Source organism: Haematobia irritans, chromosome 5 (genome assembly GCF_050003625.1).
Source record: "Haematobia irritans isolate KBUSLIRL chromosome 5, ASM5000362v1, whole genome shotgun sequence".
NCBI classification, from domain to species: Eukaryota; Metazoa; Arthropoda; class Insecta; order Diptera; family Muscidae; genus Haematobia; species Haematobia irritans.
Window position 1 is genome coordinate 136427511 of NC_134401.1, and position 20176 is coordinate 136447686.

At 32.1% G+C, this 20176-nt stretch overlaps 6 protein-coding genes across 8 annotated transcripts; 5 read left to right on the forward strand and 1 right to left on the reverse strand.

Moving 5' to 3' along the window:
- Nucleotides 1-280: 280 nt before the first annotated feature.
- phr (deoxyribodipyrimidine photo-lyase photorepair) lies at nucleotides 281-2218 on the forward strand. Of its 3 annotated transcripts, none has more exons than XM_075309752.1 (3): nucleotides 281-426; nucleotides 483-1882; nucleotides 1941-2218. In XM_075309752.1, the coding sequence occupies exons 1-3, from the start codon at nucleotides 362-364 to the stop codon at nucleotides 2096-2098; spliced, it is 1623 nt and encodes a 540-aa protein (XP_075165867.1). In that variant the 5' UTR covers nucleotides 281-361; the 3' UTR covers nucleotides 2099-2218. The 3 variants fall into 3 exon arrangements, with proteins under 3 accessions (XP_075165867.1, XP_075165868.1, XP_075165869.1); XM_075309753.1 differs by having other exon boundaries at nucleotides 291-426; nucleotides 475-1882; XM_075309754.1 differs by having other exon boundaries at nucleotides 291-426; nucleotides 494-1882.
- An 18-nt stretch (nucleotides 2219-2236) lies between these two features.
- Prosalpha1 (Proteasome alpha1 subunit) lies at nucleotides 2237-3528 on the reverse strand. Its single transcript, XM_075309756.1, has 4 exons — nucleotides 3326-3528; nucleotides 3064-3240; nucleotides 2777-2932; nucleotides 2237-2713 (listed from the first exon to the last, which is right to left on the reverse strand). The coding sequence occupies exons 1-4, from the start codon at nucleotides 3399-3401 to the stop codon at nucleotides 2388-2390; spliced, it is 735 nt and encodes a 244-aa protein (XP_075165871.1). The 5' UTR covers nucleotides 3402-3528; the 3' UTR covers nucleotides 2237-2387.
- Nucleotides 3529-5426: 1898 nt separating this feature from the next.
- Nucleotides 5427-6621, forward strand: LOC142241305 (hydroxysteroid dehydrogenase-like protein 2). The gene is made up of 3 exons (XM_075313072.1): nucleotides 5427-5714; nucleotides 5768-5981; nucleotides 6046-6621. The coding sequence occupies exons 1-3, from the start codon at nucleotides 5537-5539 to the stop codon at nucleotides 6530-6532; spliced, it is 879 nt and encodes a 292-aa protein (XP_075169187.1). The 5' UTR covers nucleotides 5427-5536; the 3' UTR covers nucleotides 6533-6621.
- A 685-nt stretch (nucleotides 6622-7306) lies between these two features.
- LOC142241306 (hydroxysteroid dehydrogenase-like protein 2) lies at nucleotides 7307-8711 on the forward strand. The gene is made up of 3 exons (XM_075313073.1): nucleotides 7307-7829; nucleotides 7888-8101; nucleotides 8171-8711. The coding sequence occupies exons 1-3, from the start codon at nucleotides 7652-7654 to the stop codon at nucleotides 8664-8666; spliced, it is 888 nt and encodes a 295-aa protein (XP_075169188.1). The 5' UTR covers nucleotides 7307-7651; the 3' UTR covers nucleotides 8667-8711.
- A 2088-nt stretch (nucleotides 8712-10799) lies between these two features.
- Nucleotides 10800-13849, forward strand: LOC142241308 (tRNA (adenine(37)-N6)-methyltransferase). The gene is made up of 4 exons (XM_075313074.1): nucleotides 10800-10968; nucleotides 11148-11391; nucleotides 11630-12059; nucleotides 12751-13849. Exons 1-4 carry the CDS (start codon nucleotides 10898-10900, stop codon nucleotides 13236-13238), a joined length of 1233 nt encoding a protein of 410 aa, XP_075169189.1. The 5' UTR covers nucleotides 10800-10897; the 3' UTR covers nucleotides 13239-13849.
- Nucleotides 13850-14444: 595 nt separating this feature from the next.
- Nucleotides 14445-15206, forward strand: Atg10 (Autophagy-related 10). The gene is made up of 3 exons (XM_075313075.1): nucleotides 14445-14601; nucleotides 14667-14811; nucleotides 14878-15206. The coding sequence occupies exons 1-3, from the start codon at nucleotides 14497-14499 to the stop codon at nucleotides 15138-15140; spliced, it is 513 nt and encodes a 170-aa protein (XP_075169190.1). The 5' UTR covers nucleotides 14445-14496; the 3' UTR covers nucleotides 15141-15206.
- Nucleotides 15207-20176: the final 4970 nt, after the last annotated feature.

Here is a 20176-nt window from a genome sequence, read left to right on the forward strand (position 1 = left end):
CAAAATTTCATTTCTATAGGAAGTTTTGTCTACAATGTTTACATATCGATAATACAGTTATATGATGAGTTTCTTCAGCTCTGCAATTTTACATGCCAATAATACAGTTTTGAAAAACATTTCCTGCCCGGTATACATAAATACCGATAATTTTTCTATCCATACGATATATGGTTATTTTTGCTAGAGAACATTTGTGATCGTCTTTATCGACACTTAACAAGAATTCAAACTTTCACAGGCCTCTCAAAACAAAACAAAATGCATCTCTGGTGTAATCTCAATGCACAAACAACAATTGCTGGATCTGCATATTCCGCATATTTTGCAAAATATTTGAAAACAAAAATCGTCGTCTTTGATGTTAGCTAGTTTTATACGTAGTTACCAAGGAAATTTATATTCATCTATAAAACAAACAAAAAGGTAACACCATTTATTAAGTTTTCCGATTCAACTTCAATAAAGTGACAGTATCCCAGGTTTTCCGCAGCCATGAAACGAGTTTCCAAGGAAACTGGTCAAGGTTCTAAAAAACTAAAACATGATTCACAGGTGGATTCAGAGCCCACAACAAGCAGTGTAACAGCGAAAAGTTCATTGTATATAAAATTCCAGCAAGAAAGGCAAAATTGTGCAGAGGATATCACAAAATTCCAATTCAAAAAGAAACGAGTGCGGATTTTAAGCGATGTTACGGAATTGGAGAGTTCAGCTAGAGGTCCGGTGGTATATTGGATGTCACGTGATATGCGAGTACAGGACAATTGGGCTTTTTTGTATGCCCAGCGGTTGGCTTTGAAATTTGAGTTGCCTTTGGTGGTGGTGTTTTGTTTAGTTCCCAAGTTCTTAAATGCCACAATAAGGCATTTTAAATTCATGCTGGAGGGATTAGAAGAGGTTGCCGAAGAATGTGATCAATTGCATATACCTTTTCAGTTACTAATGGGACCGGCCAAGGACCGTATTCCTGAATTTATTGAAACCAATGATGGGGCTGCTGTTGTTTGCGATTTTGCTCCACTACGCGTTCCCATGGCTTGGGTTGAAAGTGTAAAAGAGAATCTACCCGAAAATGTTCCACTAATTCAAGTGGATGCCCATAATGTTGTTCCCGTTTGGGTAGCTTCGGACAAACAGGAATATGGAGCCCGAACCATACGCAATAAAATTAACTCAAAACTAGGAGAATTCCTCACAGAATTTCCACCTGTAGTAGAACACAGATATAAGTTTAAGAAACATTTGCCCGAAATTGATTGGAAAAAAGCCTACAAGTCCTTGGAGTGTGATATGACCGTAGATGTAGTCCCTGGTATAAAACCAGGCTACAAGGCAGCTTGTGCCCAGTTGGAGAATTTTTGCAAACGCATAAAACTTTTTGGGGAAAAACGTAATGATCCAACGATTAATGCTTTATCGGGATTATCACCATGGTTTCACTTTGGCCAGATATCGGTTCAACGTTGTGTTCTTGCTGTTCGTGAGTACAAAAACAAGTATAAAGAATCCGTTGAAGCATTTTGTGAAGAGGCCATTGTGAGACGTGAGTTGGCCGATAACTTTTGTTACTACAATGAGAACTATGACAGTCTCAAGGGTCTACACGATTGGGCTGCCAAAACCCTCAATGATCATCGCAAGGATAAACGTACACCATGCTATTCCCTGGAGGAATTTGAAACTTATCATACACATGATGATCTATGGAATAGTGCCCAAATACAATTGGTCAGAGAGGGTAAAATGCATGGTTTTCTACGAATGTATTGGGCTAAGAAAATCTTGGAATGGTCAGAATCTCCTGAAAAGGCTTTAGAGATAGCCATATTACTTAATGATAAATATAGTTTGGATGGCAGGGATCCAAATGGATATGTGGGTAAGTGATTGCAAGCATCATGGATGGGTGGTAGTTACAAGGAATTTTGGCATTATAGGTTGCATGTGGTCTATAGGAGGGATACATGATCAAGGATGGGCAGAACGTCCTATTTTTGGAAAAATTCGTTACATGAATTATCAAGGATGTAAGCGTAAGTTTGATGTTAATGCCTTTGTGGCTCGCTACGGAGGGAAGGTGTACAATAAGAAATAAATCTTGAAACAGTTTTATGGGCTTCATAGATTTCAAACTTGTATTTGAAATTCTTCTTTTCTTTGTTGTATGTGAATAAAATAAATCCTTATATTTGTTATTTTTTATACTTTTAATAAATTGTATTTTTTTGCGTGGTTTTAAATTTCAAAGAAAAAGTATATATTTTACCATTTTCCAGATTACAGAATTGTTTTACAAATAGCTCTTATTTTAAGATGACAGTTTCTTACAACAGCCACATTTCGAATGCAGCTCTATCGAACTCTTTTCCATTCTATGCTTGCGCTTAATCCTTTTCTGCTATCTTTGTTAGATGATCTTCAATTTCTCGTTCATTTAATACCGTAAATTCTGGACGATCTTTGCTCACAACACCAATTTCAATGCCATTTGGTTTGAAATCAACAGCCAAAACATTAGACAAACAGGTGATGGCCATTTGAATTGTTTTCTCCTCATTCAAATTTGGTTTGTATTTCTTTTCCAAATAACTGTTGGCTTCCAATTGTTTGACACCTACAGAGACAGCGCGGTATCCACAGAAATAGCCGGCTGGATCGGTTTTGTAGACGCAAGGTCCATTCTCATCATCGTAAGCGATAAGAGTCATACCTAAGTTATTGTTAAGTTGTTATTGTTCTTGCTATATTATTAATTAGGAATATGAAAACTTACTGCAACCTAAGGGACGCATTTCAGCGTTTTGAGTATAGACTTGATTGATATCAGCAATGCGTCGGCATAAAACATCCACTGGCATATCATAACCGTATTTGTAGCGCCAATTTGCGGCTTCGTAACGGGCTTTCTGAACCTGGGAGCGGCTATCGGCTGGAAAATTATTAAGGAATATATTTTAAGTAAAATATTTTCATTGGGATACACAAGAAGGTATAAGTCGACATGCAGCTTTGAAGTTAAACAACTCATTGGAATAGCTTGACCTATCATCCCCCACTTACCAATTCTTCCAGTCATGGCACATCCAATGTTCTTTGTTATCCTAAATAGATGTGTAACTGTTGCGGGGTCAATAAGTTTTTCCGTAACTTTCTTTTGAGTGGCAACAACTGCACAGTCGGCACCCTTAATGGCCACTGAAGTGATACCCTCTTGATTAATCGACTTGAAGGCATATTCTGTAAGTATATTTTAAGTCTCAGAAGATCATATCCAAATGCAAGATGAGTTTGCAAAAATCTTTGCGTACACAACAATACTTACCAACTTGATAAAGTCTACCTTCTGGAGAGAAAATGGTAATATGTCTATCAAAACCGGCAGAGCTTCCACGAGACATTTTATTTCCTTTGTTTATAAAAGATTTGAGTTTTCAAAAAATATTTTTTTTAACAATAAATGGGAGACTCAATGCGGTAAAATGATCCAAGACTCCAAACAAAATGAACCAGTCATGCAGCTGTCAAATTAAGTGATGCCAAGTTTTCAATAGCGACATCTCAGCATTTCATCAAAATAAAATAGAGTTACCAATTACCATTTTTTTTTGCATTGAATTTTACCAACTGGAAATCACCGGCTCGCTGTTATCGATTGTTTTCATAAATTACTTAACAAAGGCCTGTAAAAACTAGCATACGAGTGGAAAATCACATTATTTTCGCAATACTTTTCCTGAAATAATCAAAATTATAAATGAAAGCAAACATATTCCCATAATGTTTTGCCGAAATTTAGATGAACAAGAAACTGCGCATCAATTGAGTTAATTTGTCTGGTTTATATTGAACTGTTTTAATAAAGTAACCGCGAAAATTTCAACTCGAAAAGCAAACATAGTACTTACCTTTAATGGGGAATGAACCAAAGTAACAATTGAAAAACTTTAACGGAAAATAACCGTTCAAAAAAAGATATTTTAACTCGATAATGAGGATTTAAAACCGGCTTGAAGTCCGAAATCCTTAAGAAATACAACCGTTTTGTCAAGTATTTCCTATAGGAGCAAAATGACGCTTTTGCCACATAAAATTAAATGAATCGTTGCTATCGCATGACAAAACTGTATTATTATTTAGAATGCAACAGTATTTTGCTAGGGCTTACCAGGCATAAACAAGCAGCTATTTCGAAATTTCCTTTTGCATACCAATAACACAGTTCTGCAATGTATTTCTATATTATGACGAGACGGAAGCAGTAAAATAATAAAATGTCCTTTGTTCTTCAAGGCCGGTATGCACCTATAGAGGAAGTTCAGTTTGCGAGCCAATAACATAGTTTTGCATCTCATATGGGAGAAAAATGTAAACAATCGGTAATAAGGGCTCAAGGAATTTTGGTTGCCGATAATACAGTTTTTTGTATTTTCTCAAAATGTAAAATATCGTTAACAACTCCAATACATTTCTCATTGGTAGAACAAATTTTCTTAGAGGTGCATACCTGCCCTTACCCCTGTGGTTCCTCGGGCGGCATTCAATAATACATAGTACGAAATAATTACTACTGACATAGGGTAGGTACTATGTTCGGTTTTCGAGTTGAAAACCACTTTATTTTCGCGATTACTTTTCCTTAAATAACCAAAATTATAAATGGAAACAAACTTATTCCTGTAAAGTCTTGCCGAAATCTAGAGGAACAAGAAACTACGCATCAATTGAGTTAATTTGTCTGCTTTATATTGAACTGTTTTAATAAAGTAACCACGAAAATTTCAACGCGAAAAGCGAACATAGTACTTACCTATAAACAGAAAGCCAACACTTGTAGTTGTTCAAAAAGTTCCTATAAAGAAGATGTATACGGTTTCCAAAGGTCCCAGTAAAATAGTAGCTAAAACACGGAGGGGTAAGTAAAACAATCCTGTCCATCCCATTATCATGTTGAAAAGGATCTGAAGTTGTGAAGGAATGTTTAGTTGTTAACAACGATGTCGTTATTTGAATTGTTATGTGACATAATAAATTGAGTTGATAAACATTTATGGTACAATTTCATCAAAAAATTGAGTAAACTATAAGTTCCTTTGAATAAAGACTTTTTGTGAAATGGAATACCGCATACAAAAAAAACGGTTCCAAAAAAAACCTTATACCAAAAAAATTCATATCAAAAAACGTTTCCAAAAAAAACCTCATACCAAAAAAACGGTTGAAAAAAAACCTCATACCAAAAAACCGGTTCCAAAAAAACCTCATACCAAAAAAACGGTTCCAAAAAAAAATCTCATACCAAACAAACGGTTCCAAAAAAAGTCTCATACCAAACAAATGGTTCCAAAAAAAAAAATTCTTTCCACATTAGCATTTTATTAATTGAGCACTTTTTGCGAGTACCACAAAAGTTAATCATGTTAATTAGGTAACACTGTTTGATCTAATCTTCGTTAGGGCAAACTCCAATTCTAGTATTTAATTTTCTACAACCATTCCGCAATTTTATTTCCATATATTAAAGTAATAAACCAAAATGCAAAACAACGGAATTCTGAAGGGGAAAACTCTGTTCATAACTGGGGCATCTAGAGGCATTGGTAAAGCAATTGCTTTGAAAGCAGCAAAAGATGGAGCAAATGTGGTAATAGCGGCTAAAACTAGTGATCCACATCCTAAATTGCCTGGAACTATTTACACAGCTGCAGAAGAGAGTAAGATAGTTTTAGAAATAGGACAATCAACCATATTTAATCAAACTCATTAGTTGAAAGGGCTGGAGGCAAAGCATTGCCATGCGTTGTCGATGTCCGCGATGAGAAACAAGTGAAAGCAGCCGTTAAGGCTGCTGTGGACAAATTTGGTGGAATTGACATTCTGATAAACAATGCGAGTGCAATTTCATTGACATCTACTTTGGACACTGAAATGAAACGATATGATTTAATGCACCACATTAATACCAGAGGAACTTTTCTTGTGTAAGTTTTTGTTATGATTTTTTATTTTATTTATAAATAAGCAACAAAAATACTTAACTTTCAGATCCAAAGAATGTCTTCCTTATTTATTGAAAAGTAAACATGCCCATATTTTGAATATATCTCCTCCATTGAGTATGAAACCAATGTGGTTTAGTAATCATGTAGCATATACTATGGCAAAATATGGAATGTCTATGTGTGTCCTAGGTATGGCTGAAGAATTCAAAGATCGTAATGTAGCGGTTAATGCTCTGTGGCCACAGACCGCTATTCAAACTGCAGCAATTGATATGCTTAATGGACCAGAATCGGCAAAATTCTCACGTAAAACTGATATTATGGCTGATGCCGCCTATGCTATCCTATCACAGGTTCCACCAAAAGCACCCACTGGCCAATTCTTTATCGACGAAAAGGTTTTGCGTAATGTGGGCATTACCGATATGAAACAATATGCTGTGGATCCCGCCAATGCAGATAAATTGCAATTGGATTTCTTTTTGGAAGACGTTGATACTTATGAGCCTCCTATGAAATCTAAGATGTAAAATAACTACTAAATGTTTAATTGTGTAAATATGTCTATAAAAATATTGTTTGTGTGATTGTAAAGTGGCAATATATGTTTTTTACGATATATTTATATTTTTAAATTTATATGGCAATTGAGGATCACGTTCTACTGAAATTTTGCAAAATTTCATTTCTATAGGAAATTTTGGTAAAATTCCATTTATATAAGAAATTTTGTCAAAATTTCATTTCTATAGGAAATTTTTTCAAAATTTTATTTCTTTAGGAAATTTTATCAAAATTTCATTTCTATCAGAAATTTTATCAAAATTTCATTTCTATAGGAAATTTTGTCAAAATTTCATTTTTTATAGGAAATTTGATCAAAATTTCATTTCCATTGAGGATCACGTTCTACTGAAATTTTGCAAAATTTCATTTTTATAGGGAATTTTGGTAAAATTCTATTTATATAGGAAATTTTGTCAAAATTTCATTTCTATAAGAAATTTTGTCAAAATTTCATTTCTATAAGAAATTTTGTTAAAATTTCATTTCTATAGGAAATTTTTTCAAAATTTTATTTCTTTAGGAAATTTTGTCAAAATTTCATTTTTATAGAAAATTTGATGAAAATTTCATTTCTATCAGAAATTTTGTCAAAATTTCATTTCTATAGGAAATTTTGTTAAAATTTAATTTTTATAGGAATTTTTTAGCAAAATTACATCTTTATAACAAATTTTGTCAAATTTTCATTTCTATAGACAGAACAACCAAGATTTTGGAATTTTAATAGTAATTTTTCGGTACACCCTCAGGATTCCATTCACATAATATATTTAATAGTGATCATGTGGATCACCATAACCAAGTAGTTGGCAACGTTCCAAAGACTTTTATTCGAAATGATTGACTCCCATTAAAAGAAATGTATAAATAGACAAAAAAAAGTAAAAGTTCTTTAAATCTTATCAATAAAACAACAAATGGACATTGAACTTAAAGAAACGAGATTGCTGCTAGACCCCCCACCAATGGCAACATACATATATGAAGATTAATAACTTTAATCAAAGCTACTAAGAGTATTGCAACCGTAGCCAAATTTCATATTAGTTGAAGTAGGTCGATTGAAAGACATAATAGCAAAAATGGAAAACAACGGATCATTGAAAGGAAAGACTTTATTCATAACAGGAGCATCTAGAGGAATTGGTAAAGCAATTGCTTTGAAAGCAGCACGAGATGGAGCAAATGTGGTAATAGCGGCAAAAACTAGTGATCCACATCCTAAATTGCCAGGAACTATATACACTGCAGCAACAGAGAGTAAGAATTTATGGAAAATAGCCATAAATATTTCACAATTAAATGTAACTCTTAATAGTTGAACAGGCCGGAGGTAAGGCTCTGCCTTGCATCGTTGATGTCCGTGATGAAAAACAAGTGAAGGAGGCCGTTAAAGCTGCTGTGGATAAATTTGGAGGTATTGACATTGTGGTAAATAATGCTAGTGCCATTTCACTCACATCTACCATGGAAACCGAAATGAAGCGTTATGATTTAATGAACAATATCAATACCAGAGGAACTTTTCTTGTGTAAGTTGCTAATAAATATACTCGCCCTCCTCCAAAAACTAATATTTGCACGTAACAAAATTCTCATAGATCCAAGGAATGCCTACCTTATCTATTGAAAAGTAAACATGCTCATATTTTGAATATATCGCCTCCGTTGAGCATGAATCCCTTCTGGTTTGGTGGCCATGTAGCGTATACTATAGCTAAGTATGGCATGTCCATGTGTGTATTGGGTATGGCTGAGGAATTTAAAGATCGTAATGTTGCCGTTAATGCATTATGGCCCCAAACAACAATTCATACAGCTGCTATTGATATGTTGAATGGACCGGAGAGTGGTAAATATGCTCGTAAACCTGATATTATGGCTGATGCCGCCTATGCAATTTTATCGCAAGCTCCACCAAAAGCTCCTACTGGAAATTTCTTTATCGATGAGAAGGTTTTGCGTATAGCAGGAATTACGGAATTGAAACAATATGCTGTTGATCCTTCTAATGCGGATAATTTACATTTGGATTTCTTTTTAGATGAAGTTGAGGATTATCATATTTCGACTAAATTGACTAAATCGAAAATGTAAAAAATTAAAATAAAAAATGATCAAATTGGAGTATTAACAGAATAAGTCAGTTTTTTTCAATAAGTTTTTATTTTTATTCTCAGGGTCCAATCGGACCAAAATTGGTCCAAAAAATTATTAATTTTTAAATTTAAAAATTTTAATAATATTTTCTATAGAAATAAAATGTTGCCAAAATTTTACAAAAAATTTATATATGTAGATGCAAAATTATGCAAAAATGTTGTAAAAATTTTATATACACTCATAGAAAAAAGTCTGCAAATAACAGCAGTCGATGTCTGCTGTTATATTTTTGTACTTCAGGGCCTAATGAACAATAAATTATAAAATTTTTAAGTTATAAATTATTCCTCAAAGCATATTTAAGAACCAAAAGTAATTTTTGGTATATTTTTGCACTGTAATATACTTAAAAGCTCATAAATACGATCAGCAAACATTTTGTTTGCTGTTAGGCATCAAATCGATAAATATTCAGATTTTTAATCAATTAGTATAGATTTTCATAAAATATTGTTTTAATTATGTTAGGATACCTCCTAAGTTGATATTTTAATTTGTTTCAGCCAAAATAAAACATGATTTAGTGTAGTCGAGCTTAAAAAATAGCAAGAAATGTTTGCTATTTCAGCAAACAGTGACTGCTGTCCCTTTTTCAGCAGACTTTCTGCTGTTTTAGCAGACTTTTCTGCTGTCCCTACTAACAAATTTCTTTGGGTGTAGAAAAAAATTCTATAAAAGTTTTAGAAATTTTCTATAGAAATAAAATATTGACAAAATTTTCCATAGAAATAAAATTTTGACAAAATTTTCTATAGAAATAAAATTTTTACAAAATCTTCTATAGAAATAAAATTTTGACAAAATGGTCTATACATTTAAAAACTTTAAAACAAAAATTTCTACCAAAGTAAAATGTTGGAATTAATTTTAATTTTTTTTGGAAAAATGGTCTGTTGGTACGAATTTTGGTCCAATTTTGGAAAAATGTTAGTCCAAAATAAAAATTCATTGTGGCAAAGCTGTTTGTTTATATTTTGTCCCCAAGAGGAATGCATAGACATGCATATAATACGCCGATAATACAGTTTTCGCATACATATCTTGTGAGAGCAAAATATTAACAATCGATAACAACGACTTACGAAATTTTCGGTAACATAAATACCAATGCATTTATTATGGGTAGCGGAAATTTCGTTAGATGTGCATACTGGCCTTATAGATTTTTTGTTAGAACGATGTTATCGGTATGCAGTTTTGCCAAAATATCCGGTACCCATAAAAATGCATAGACACTTTATAAAGCCCGCTGTTACCTGCAGATAATGTAGTTTTTGCATGTATTTCTTATGAGAGCAATATATAAACAATCGATAACAACGACTCACGAAATTTTCGGCAACATAAATACCAATGCATTTCATATGAAATTTAGGTGCATACCGCCCTTAAAGAATTTGTTGTTAGAACGATGTTATTTTTTTATTATTTTTTTTTCATAAAGTCTGATGATGTTAAATCTTCTCGATGAATTTGAGTTGTAGTACTTTCGAAAATTAACCTTGAATGCCGATAATACAGTTATACATTTCTTGAGGATACGAAGTGTAAACAATCATCAACAAAGGCTCATATTTTCCGTAGCAAAATTACTAATGCATTTCTTATGGGTAATAGAGATATATCGAAAATTTTGCCGTTTGATGGTCAATGGAAATTTGATCAAGAGCTTCAAACTGGATTTTAAAGCCTCTAGCGATTTTTGCTATGTTATACATAAGAATTCTATAACAAAGGAAATTTTTGGTAGAACAATATTATCGATTGTTTATATTCTGTCCAAGAAAGTGCCGATGCACTTTTATCAGCTTTAAGTGGATGCAATGATCGATTTTTCACCATAGTAAATTGATATCTCACCATAGTAAAAAGTTTCGGTTTCGCACAGGCCCTAAATATCAAAACTTTTAATACCCATTGATTATTTTGTCATTTGAACTTAATGGAAACAAGCAGTTTTCTGTGCGGAAAAGTTTTTGCAATTTTTAAATATGAGGTTATTTTACATGGCAACTCTACATATTGTTGATGCCATATCGGCTGATATTGGCTAATGGGGCAATGCTGTTAAATGTCAAAAAAAAGTTCACAAAGTGACAGTACATAAGGATTCCGGATTAAAAAAACAGAAAAGGATATATTTCACAAAATTCTAATACTTAAATATGTCTGAAGATGGTGCGGAACATCTTAAAAATCAACTAAAAATAGCAAGAAATGAAATAAACAAATTGAGGTATGTAACAATTTAAGGAATTTTATTGTATATGTGTGAATGGCAGAGATCAAGGACCAATTTCATTGTTTCACACACACCAAACCCCAATTTGTTATAACTCAACTCCTGCCCACGCAAAATTCATTTTTAATGATGCATTTGTAAAAAGAAACAATACATAATTCTCTTCTCCATAGACAACAAGTACGGAATTTGCAGTATAAGCAACGCAAGGACATCGATGACATTGTACGTCTTCTAAATAATTATTGTGAAGGATGCAGTCAGGTGGAAAATAACCATAATAGAAATGATAAGTGCATTACCAATAATGGCAAAGATGTAGCAAGTAATGCCGCCAACACCACGACCTTGACCATCACAACAGATGTAAATGGCCCAGCAAAAACAAAAATAGAACAGAATCCCCAAGCAGTAAAGGTATGTAGGTGGTAGATAGTACATCGGTGAAGTTAGTAGAATGTGGTGGTGGAAATGGTGATGTTATGACCACTCATTTATTGGGTGTTTGTGCGATTGTGTTTTTGGCGTAATGAAGCTAAATCTATCCCAACAGATGCGCGCACATTTATTATTACAATTTTCTTTAATGTGTGTCTTTTTTTATAATTTACTATGGATCTAAAAAATGTTATAATCTTTGTTTTTTTTTTCTAAGGAAACCTTTCGCCCTATTGGTATTATACGTACCAGCTTCCCAGAGAAACGTGCTGTTCCACGCCAATCTACTGTGGGTGGTCGTTTGCGTGGTGTAATCGAATTAAATTCCGATATATTCACAAATCCTGACCATGCCTTGGATGGTTTGGAAGAATATTCCCATCTGTGGATTATCTATCATTTTCATAAGAATACATCACATCCCAAGGCAAAAGTTGCACCTCCCCGTTTAGGTGGTGAAAGAGTGGGGGTTTTTGCCACCCGCTCTCCTCATCGTCCTTGTCCGATAGGTTTGTCATTGGTGGAGATTGAACGAGTTGAGGGGGCTTGCATAAGTTTCTATGGTACTGATATGGTTGATGGGACACCTGTGCTAGATATTAAACCATATATACCGTTTTATGATTCGCCCATAACAATGGAAACAGGTAAGTGAATTAAAATTTGGAGAAAAAAAAAATCCATAGAAAAGAAATCGACTACAGTGAAACCTCTAATAATTGGATACAATTGAAGGTGGACAAGTTATGTGATCCATTTATTAAACTTCCTTTTAAAATTACTTTCTGATATGTGGATGGCTTTCAATTGAAGCAAATGAGAAAATGATGGTGGCCATTTCTGAGAGGTTTCACCAGAGAGTATTAAGATAACAAGAGTACGAAAATTTCTCTTCTACAAAAACAACAAATGTCAACCGTATAGATGTCGCACAATGCCTGTAGCTTTGGTATAACCGACGTTGCGGTCGATGCGCTGTTTTCAAATTTCGATGCGCTGTTTTCAATTTCAAATTGTCTGCGAAAAAATTTAATGGAATGAAAAAATTTATATAAAAGAACATTTGTTATTACAAAGTAGGTTCTAAATCCTATTTTCCTTACGTTTCGTAATGCCGGCAGAGAACTGCACTGGGTGACGCCGACGCAAACTGTATGATATTTGAGAGAAGTGCCGACAAAAACTGCATGATATTAGAGAAATTTTCCTCATGACTGCCACCTACTGACGCAGTTTCGCTTCACAGCTTCGTCCTCTTGTCTTTTTATTCTCTCTGGTTTCACTTCTCCTAATATTAACTTTCATTAATTAATTTTCTATTATCTCAAATCGTCTTAGGTCGAATTTCTGCTGGACCTTCTTGTGAAACTACATCGGATTTCTACAATTTTCGTCAGGAACCCGATGGTGAAGAGTCCGAAATGGAAATGATGGGTGCTGCTTCATTGGCTCAAACACCGGTAAATTTCAGCAATCATTACACCCCACCTCCACAAGCTGTTAAAGTCCCCGCTTGGGTAACTCTAACCCATCGTCTAAATGTCACTTTCAATGACAGAGCCGAATCACAATTACAATCATTGGGTATGCAGAAACAATGTATCATTGATATATTGGAGGCAGATCCACGATCGGTTTATTTACGAACGAAATATAATTCACAGATTTTTACATTCCAATTGAGTGAGGTTACCGTCACATGTAAATTTGATGATAAAAATTCCAATGTAACGGTGTTGCAAATACGACCCACAGAACATCTACAAGATGTTAATAGTGGGCAACAGCAGCAGCAACATCAATCGAAATCATCAGGAGGAGATTGAAACAACGATTAGGAAAATGTTCGCAAAGCTTTGGATATGATTAAAGAAATGGGCATTAAAATTAGTTTGTAGGTCGGCAAAGTCGTTATGGACGATTAATGAGATGTTCTAAACAAAAACTTTATTTTTATTTATTTATTTATAGTTTTCAATCTTCATTTTTTTATATAAAAAAATTCAGCTAGGTAAGGAATCTAATGTAATTTTCGTTACTTTTAAGAAATGTAAATTATTACATAGTAAAATTGCATTGCATACATGGCAACGAAATTTACACTAGAGATTTATACCGAGCTGTAGCAGAGATTTTTGCATTTATGTTTCAAGTGAATCAAATATTCCTTCAATTTAGAGTTTTTCGAAAATAATGAAATTGCTAAAAATTTCAAATTCTAACTCGGTCTTATAAAATTCGTATGGGTTTTTTCCGAAACAAAATGAAAATGAAAACTATTTGGTTCGCTTGATTGCTCTATGTACAAAAACAAAACTGATAGAGGCATTAATTCTATTATGTTTGTTGCAATATTTTAAGAGTATATTATTTTTAAATGTAATTTATTGTAAAACAAAAGCTTAATAACTTCAATAAATATTAAAAGAAATAGTAATTTTTGGAAAATGTCTTTAGAATGATCCCATAAGAGATACTAGTACGCAGCTCTTAAGGTGTTAGATTTCCTTAGCGAAATTTTCGGTACAACGTTGTTATCGATTGTTTACTTTTTCTCCCTTAAAGGCCGGTATGCACCACCAGACGAATTTTCTGCTACCCATAAAAAATGCATTGCTATATATTTGCTAACGAAAATTCCGTCAGGCGTTATTATCGATTGTTTAATTTTGCAACACCGTGTTATTGGCACGCAAAGAAAATTTCCTCTAGAGGTGCATACCGCAATTTAATGTTCGGTATGTATCTCTAACGAAATTTCCTTTATCCATAAGAAATGCCTTACAAAATATTTGCTTACGAAAATTACATGAAGAGTTATTATCGATTGTTTACATTTTGCTCCCATAAAATATAAACGGCAAACTAAATATTTTATGTTGAAAACTAAATATTTATTTGAAGCCCGTAATGGAGCTCTAGCAATCCATGGGCCGCTATTATCGATTGTTTACATTTTCCCCCATAAGAGATGCCAATCTGCTTAATTGTGCTACATACAACACGGTTATATGCAATTGCATGGCAACACTATTCAATAGACATTGAACAGCTGCAACTGCTTTGTGTTGTTTCATTTGAAAAATGTCAGCAAACACCGCTATCTCATGGAGCGAGTTCTGTAAGGAATCTAAAGATTTCCTGGAAATATCAAACCGTCTCAACGATACATGGAGTTGGGAAGAAAAAGTAAGTTTTCTTTAAAAATTTCTATGACCTTTATTAATATAAATCGTTTTGTATCCCTCCGCCAGAATTCCAATATAGGCCAGTCATATTTAAAATACACACAGAAATTTTCAGATCCCCTAACGAATGATTTAATAAACATTGACTATCATATAGTTTATTCGATTTCCTATCAAGTTCCTATAATGTATTTTCAAGCTTTTCACAGTGGTATGTATTGTTGATGAAGATAAATCATAAAAGTCTTTGTCCCTGATGTTATCCTCTCTTCTGCAGATGGTAAAATGTTGTCACTTGACAATGTTTGGAAACTTTTTCATTTCGATAATAGTTTTAAGTATTCCCGCGAGGATATGCTAAATATTTTAACACAAATGGAACATCCTGTTTTATTTAAGCCATTTATGTGTTTGCATCCTTGTCGAACGGCAGAAATTTTGGCCCAAACACCTTTGAGTCAAAATCGGATATTGACATTCATTAGCATTATGGGACCATATTTACAATTGAATTTAGATAATAAGTATGGTCTTGGTTGATCTGAAATAAATATACGATAAAGGTAAGTCAAAAGAGGTAATAAAAGATTAAAAGAAATCTAGCAATGGTTCCGCGCTTGGTCAAATATTATTGAATATGGGAGCTATGTCCATTTTAAGTTATCGGCGCAATTTACACGGAAACCTTTAAACCATTGATTCAATGATGGAACTTGAATCAAACTTTTCAAGCTGCAGATTGTGTACGTCTGTGTTTCTATTTTTAGAAGCAAATTGTTAATCCTAGATTACTTACGAATATGTGATAATTTATTTATTTACGTTTTTTTTTGTAAAGTTTATGGGTACTATATATGTAATTATGGATTAATATAGACCATTTTTAGTAAGGTATTTAGAAGGAATATACCGACACCACTTATTAGAATTCAACCGGACCAGAAAAAATCTGGGGACCATTTTCTATGGGGTTATATAAAGTTGGCTTCAACTGGTTCGAATGAAAAATACGGCTTAATAAATCTGAGGATCGGTTCATATGAAAAATATATATAGAGCTATGGATCGAAATGGACAAAATTTTGCATGGTAGTTAGAAGACACATAATAATATCACATGCCGAATTTCAATCGGATTACATGAAAATTAATGGCCCAGGTAGCCCTAAAATCTGGTGGTCTTGATTTTATATGTAGTCACATATGGCTCAATGCCATCTGTAACCACCAATTGTGCTAAAAATCAATGCAATTTTTTGTTACGTTCGAAAGTTAGCGTGATTTCAACAAACGAACATATGTATGTGGCCACATAGACTTAGAATTTGAGCACGATCAATGAGGTACTTTACTGGGTCTCAGAGCTATATTTCGATGTGTTACAACAGGAACGACAAACATAGCTGAATATAAGATATTCATGGTGAAGGATACATCGAAATTAATTTCGTTTTGTCGTAGAATGCTGTTCAAGATCACAGTATACTGGCCAGAAAATGAACCAAAAAATAATATTCGGCCTTTGACCGAGAGTTCATTAGTCTTTGATCAAAATTGTATCGTTCAGTTGGCCTCTTGAACTTTATTTACCAATTTTATGGTGGAAGCTTAAAATATCTGGTACCTTTACATTAAACATTTCAAGTTGTTATCATGTTTTTTTCGAAACTTAGCGTGGTTTCAACAGACCCGATCGACTCAGAATTTCACCACGACCAATGTTCTTTACGACGTCTCCGAGCAATGAAAAACATAGCATAGCTACCATTACACGAAGGAGGGTATAATATTATTAAAAATATTAAAATGCGGATCGGCATTAAATGCGGTTCGAAGTTAGTAATGTCCACGGTCAAATAAAATAATCTACCAAAATTTGTACATTTTACCAAAAATCTACCCTATTTAACAAAAACGATATTTTAATTTTTTATTTTAGAAGTTTGTATCCTATTAGCGACAATTTTTTGTGTGTATAAATACACAGTCTCACATATGTTTACATACCCTTGAGGTTTTTACCTTATAACTAAACATGTTTCTTGTTGTTGTTTATAATCCAGACTAAAAACATCTTCTTGAAAATGGACAAATACTTTGTTTTTCAAATTAATTTACAAAATCTAAAGCATATATATGCATATTTTATTATATTTTAATAATTAAAGAAAATACATTTTCTTAAACCGTATGTAAACTTGTGTAAGACTGTGTATCCCCTGACTGTAAATGTGTCGAATTTTAAATGTTTTAGCGACTTTTTAATGTTGCTTTCCCAACAAGGGAAAGTTACTACTTCTACCAAAAGGGGGTATTTATAATGGGCTTTGATAGTATGACCTAACACTTAAATGAAAATGTCAAAATTTTATTTCTGTCGAAAATTTTGTCAAAATTTTATTTCTATAGAAAATTTTGTCAAAATTTTATTTCTATAGAAAATTTTGTCAAAATTTTATTTCTATAGAAAATTTTGTAAAAATTTTATTTCTATAGAAAATTTTGACAAAATTTTATTTCTTCGTCAAAATTTTATTTCTATAGAAAATTTTGTCACAATTTTATTTCTATAGAAAATTTTGTCAAAATTTTATTTTTATAGAAAATGTTATCAAAATTTTATTTCTATAGAAAATTTTGTCACAATTTTATTTCTATAGAAAATTTTGTCAAAATTTTATTTTTAAAGAAAATTTTGTCAAAATTTTATTTCTATAGAAAATTTTGTCAAAATTTTATTTCTATAGAAAATTTTGTCAAAATTTTATGTCTATAGAAAATTTTTTCAAAATTTTATTTCTATAGAAAATTTTGTCAAAATTTTATTTCTGTAGAAATTTGAAGTACCACAGAAAAGAAAATTTTATCAAAATTTTATTTATTTTCTTACTTATCAAAATTTTACTTCCATAGAAAATTTTGTCAAAATTTTATTTCTATAGAAAATTTTGTCACAAGTGCATTTCTATAGAAAATTTTCTATAGAAAATTTTGTCAAAATTTTTTATTTCGATAGAAAAGTTTGTCAAAATTTTATTTCGTTATTGTTGTTTTTTTGATCTCAGCTTAAAGCCATGCATTGACTAAACTACAAGTGTAGCTTAACCAACAGAGGAAAAGTATGCTTGTCAAATTTATTTGGGCAAAGCCCTATAGACTGCAAGATGGTTGGATGTACAGCTGTTTCGGAATTACCGCATTCCTCATCAGCATCCTCTACTTGCAGCAAAACTATCAACCAATTATCAGAATAAATTCGGGTAATTCACTCAACCCAACGTGAACTACACTTGAACCTCCCGAAAAAGGGTTTGATAGTCGGCTACTGCCTAAACAAATTTGCCAGCATATCTCTTTTCCTTTGCCAAACTCAAATCATCGATTTGAATGTATTTGGCTGGGTTTGTTTTTGAGCGTGCTTCCTCTATCTTCTTTCGTTTTGTTTGTTATTGTTGGCTTCTCTTCAATCGTTATTGTTGTTTTTTTGATCTCAGCTTAAAGCCACGCATTGGCTAAACTACAAGTGTAGCTTAACCAACAGAGGAAAAGTATGCTTGTCAAATTTATTTGGGCAAAGCCCTATAGACTGCAAGATGGTTGGATGTACAGCTGTTTCGGAATTACCACATTCCTCATCAGCATCCTCTACTTTTTCGGGAGGTTCAAGTGTAGTTCACGTTGGGTTGAGTGAATTACCCGAATTTATTCTGATAATTGGTTGGTAGTTTTGCTGCAAGTAGAGGATGCTGATGAGGAATGTGGTAATTCCGAAACAGCTGTACATCCAACCATCTTGCAGTATATAGGGCTTTGTCCAAATTAATTTGACAAGCATACTTTTCCTCTGTTGGTTAAGCTACACTTGTAGTTTAGTCAATGCATGGCTTTAAGCTGAGATAAAAAAACAACAATAACGATTGAAGAGAAGCCAACAATAACAAAAAAAATTATTTCTATAGAAAGTTTTGTCAAATTTTTATTTCAATAGAAAATTTTGTCAAAATTTTATTTCTGTAGAAATTTGAAGTACCTCTTAGTTGAAAAGGAATATTTTGTAAATTCTATCAAAACATCAAGGATTTTAGAAACTTTTGTTTTGAATATCTTCCTATTGTTTTTACTCACTATTAATGAAACTACACGTTCAAGTTTTGCTTCTATTTACATTTTATTCATTGATCAATTTTCTATTTGAGTTTATTTCATTACATTTTTTTGTGTTTGGTTTTGTGAATAACTTTTGGTATGCAATTTACTAATTGGTATACGATATGACTACAATTTTATTTTACTAATTAATTATTACATAATGGTAGGATAGAATTTGCTAATTATCGATAATAGCTACATACATTTTTTGTGTGTATTTTTTCTCGTTTTGGATATCTAAAGCAGTTTGTAATTTTTTTCTTTTATGTTCATTATATTCTTGTCTATTTGTCTAATTTGGTTTAGTTATGTTTTTGTTTTGTCTTAAGTGTTTAATTATAATTAGTGTTAACTCCTACTGTGGTTTTACTACTTCATGGCTGCAGCACTCATTCGAAAGTTTTGTGGGCAAGCCATGAAATATGCATTATACAAATTTTGTTGTTTTTTGTTTGTTTTTCGCTATATGAATTTTTATATTAAAATTATATTACACTAATTTTTGTAAGCCCAAAAAAATATTTTTATTATTTCTATTTCTAAAAAAAAAATGGAAGAATTATAGAAAAGAAATATAAGAGCATTCATTTACAGCTAATATATGGCGATCGATTTTTGAAATCTTATTCTTTTAGTGAAAGTGAAAATTAAAAATGAAGTTTATTGTATGCAGTTTTAACTCTGAGTAGAAAATATTCAAAATAGGTAAAACTCAATTTAGGGTAAAAAAGTAAGACGATAAAATTCTATCCTTCTTCTCGCCATTTCAGTATCTAGACAAATTTAGCCAGGGTGACTATAGCCCCTCTATTTACAATACAGTAACAAGCTACAATGGAAGGCCTTGTAGGTTTTCAAATTCTTGGGAGGAGCTAATATTTTTTATATCTATAGAAAAATCAAAATTTTATTTCTATAGAAAATTTTGTCAAAATTTAACTTCTATAGAAAATTTTGTCAAAATTTTAATTCTATAGAAAATTTTGTTAAAAAATTATTTCTATAGAATATGTTGTCAAAATTTATATTCTATAGAAAATTTTGTCAAAATTTTATTTCTATAGAAAATTTTGTTAAATTTTTATTTCTATCGAAAATTTTGTCAAAATTTTACTTCTATAGAAAATTTTGTCAAAATTTTAATTCTATAGAAAATTTTGTCAAAATTTTATTTCTATAGAAAATTTTGTCGAAATTTTATTTCTATAGAAAATTTTGTCAAAATTTTACTCCTATAGAAAATTTTGTCAAAATTTTATTTCTATCGAACATTTTCTCAAAGTTTGTATCTCTATAGAAAATTTTGTCAAAATTTTATTTCTATAGAAAATTTTTTTAAAAAATTTATTTCTATAGAAAATGTTGTCAAAATTTTATTTCTATAGAAAATTTTGTCAAAATATTATTTCTATAGAAAAGTTGTCAAA

Excerpts from the sequence above, each read along its gene's own strand:
- phr (XM_075309752.1), top strand. The coding sequence starts at position 362 with ATGTTAGCTAGTTTTATACGTAGTTACCAAGGAAATTTATATTCATCT. Across the intron at positions 427-482 it reads TCTATAAAACAAACAAAAAG|GTTTTCCGCAGCCATGAAAC; the intron begins GTAACACCATTT and ends ACAGTATCCCAG. Across the intron at positions 1,883-1,940 it reads GGATCCAAATGGATATGTGG|GTTGCATGTGGTCTATAGGA; the intron begins GTAAGTGATTGC and ends TTGGCATTATAG.
- Prosalpha1 (XM_075309756.1), bottom strand. The coding sequence starts at position 3,401 with ATGTCTCGTGGAAGCTCTGCCGGTTTTGATAGACATATTACCATTTTC. Across the intron at positions 3,241-3,325 it reads AGGTAGACTTTATCAAGTTG|AATATGCCTTCAAGTCGATT; the intron begins GTAAGTATTGTT and ends ATATACTTACAG. Across the intron at positions 2,714-2,776 it reads AATGCGTCCCTTAGGTTGCA|GTATGACTCTTATCGCTTAC; the intron begins GTAAGTTTTCAT and ends ACAATAACTTAG.
- LOC142241305 (XM_075313072.1), top strand. The coding sequence starts at position 5,537 with ATGCAAAACAACGGAATTCTGAAGGGGAAAACTCTGTTCATAACTGGG. Across the intron at positions 5,715-5,767 it reads TTACACAGCTGCAGAAGAGA|TTGAAAGGGCTGGAGGCAAA; the intron begins GTAAGATAGTTT and ends CAAACTCATTAG. Across the intron at positions 5,982-6,045 it reads ACCAGAGGAACTTTTCTTGT|ATCCAAAGAATGTCTTCCTT; the intron begins GTAAGTTTTTGT and ends CTTAACTTTCAG.
- LOC142241306 (XM_075313073.1), top strand. The coding sequence starts at position 7,652 with ATGGAAAACAACGGATCATTGAAAGGAAAGACTTTATTCATAACAGGA. Across the intron at positions 7,830-7,887 it reads ATACACTGCAGCAACAGAGA|TTGAACAGGCCGGAGGTAAG; the intron begins GTAAGAATTTAT and ends AACTCTTAATAG. Across the intron at positions 8,102-8,170 it reads ACCAGAGGAACTTTTCTTGT|ATCCAAGGAATGCCTACCTT; the intron begins GTAAGTTGCTAA and ends AAATTCTCATAG.
- LOC142241308 (XM_075313074.1), top strand. The coding sequence starts at position 10,898 with ATGTCTGAAGATGGTGCGGAACATCTTAAAAATCAACTAAAAATAGCA. Across the intron at positions 10,969-11,147 it reads AATGAAATAAACAAATTGAG|ACAACAAGTACGGAATTTGC; the intron begins GTATGTAACAAT and ends TCTTCTCCATAG. Across the intron at positions 12,060-12,750 it reads GCCCATAACAATGGAAACAG|GTCGAATTTCTGCTGGACCT; the intron begins GTAAGTGAATTA and ends AAATCGTCTTAG.
- Atg10 (XM_075313075.1), top strand. The coding sequence starts at position 14,497 with ATGTCAGCAAACACCGCTATCTCATGGAGCGAGTTCTGTAAGGAATCT. Across the intron at positions 14,602-14,666 it reads CATGGAGTTGGGAAGAAAAA|AATTCCAATATAGGCCAGTC; the intron begins GTAAGTTTTCTT and ends TCCCTCCGCCAG. Across the intron at positions 14,812-14,877 it reads TTTTCAAGCTTTTCACAGTG|ATGGTAAAATGTTGTCACTT; the intron begins GTATGTATTGTT and ends TCTCTTCTGCAG.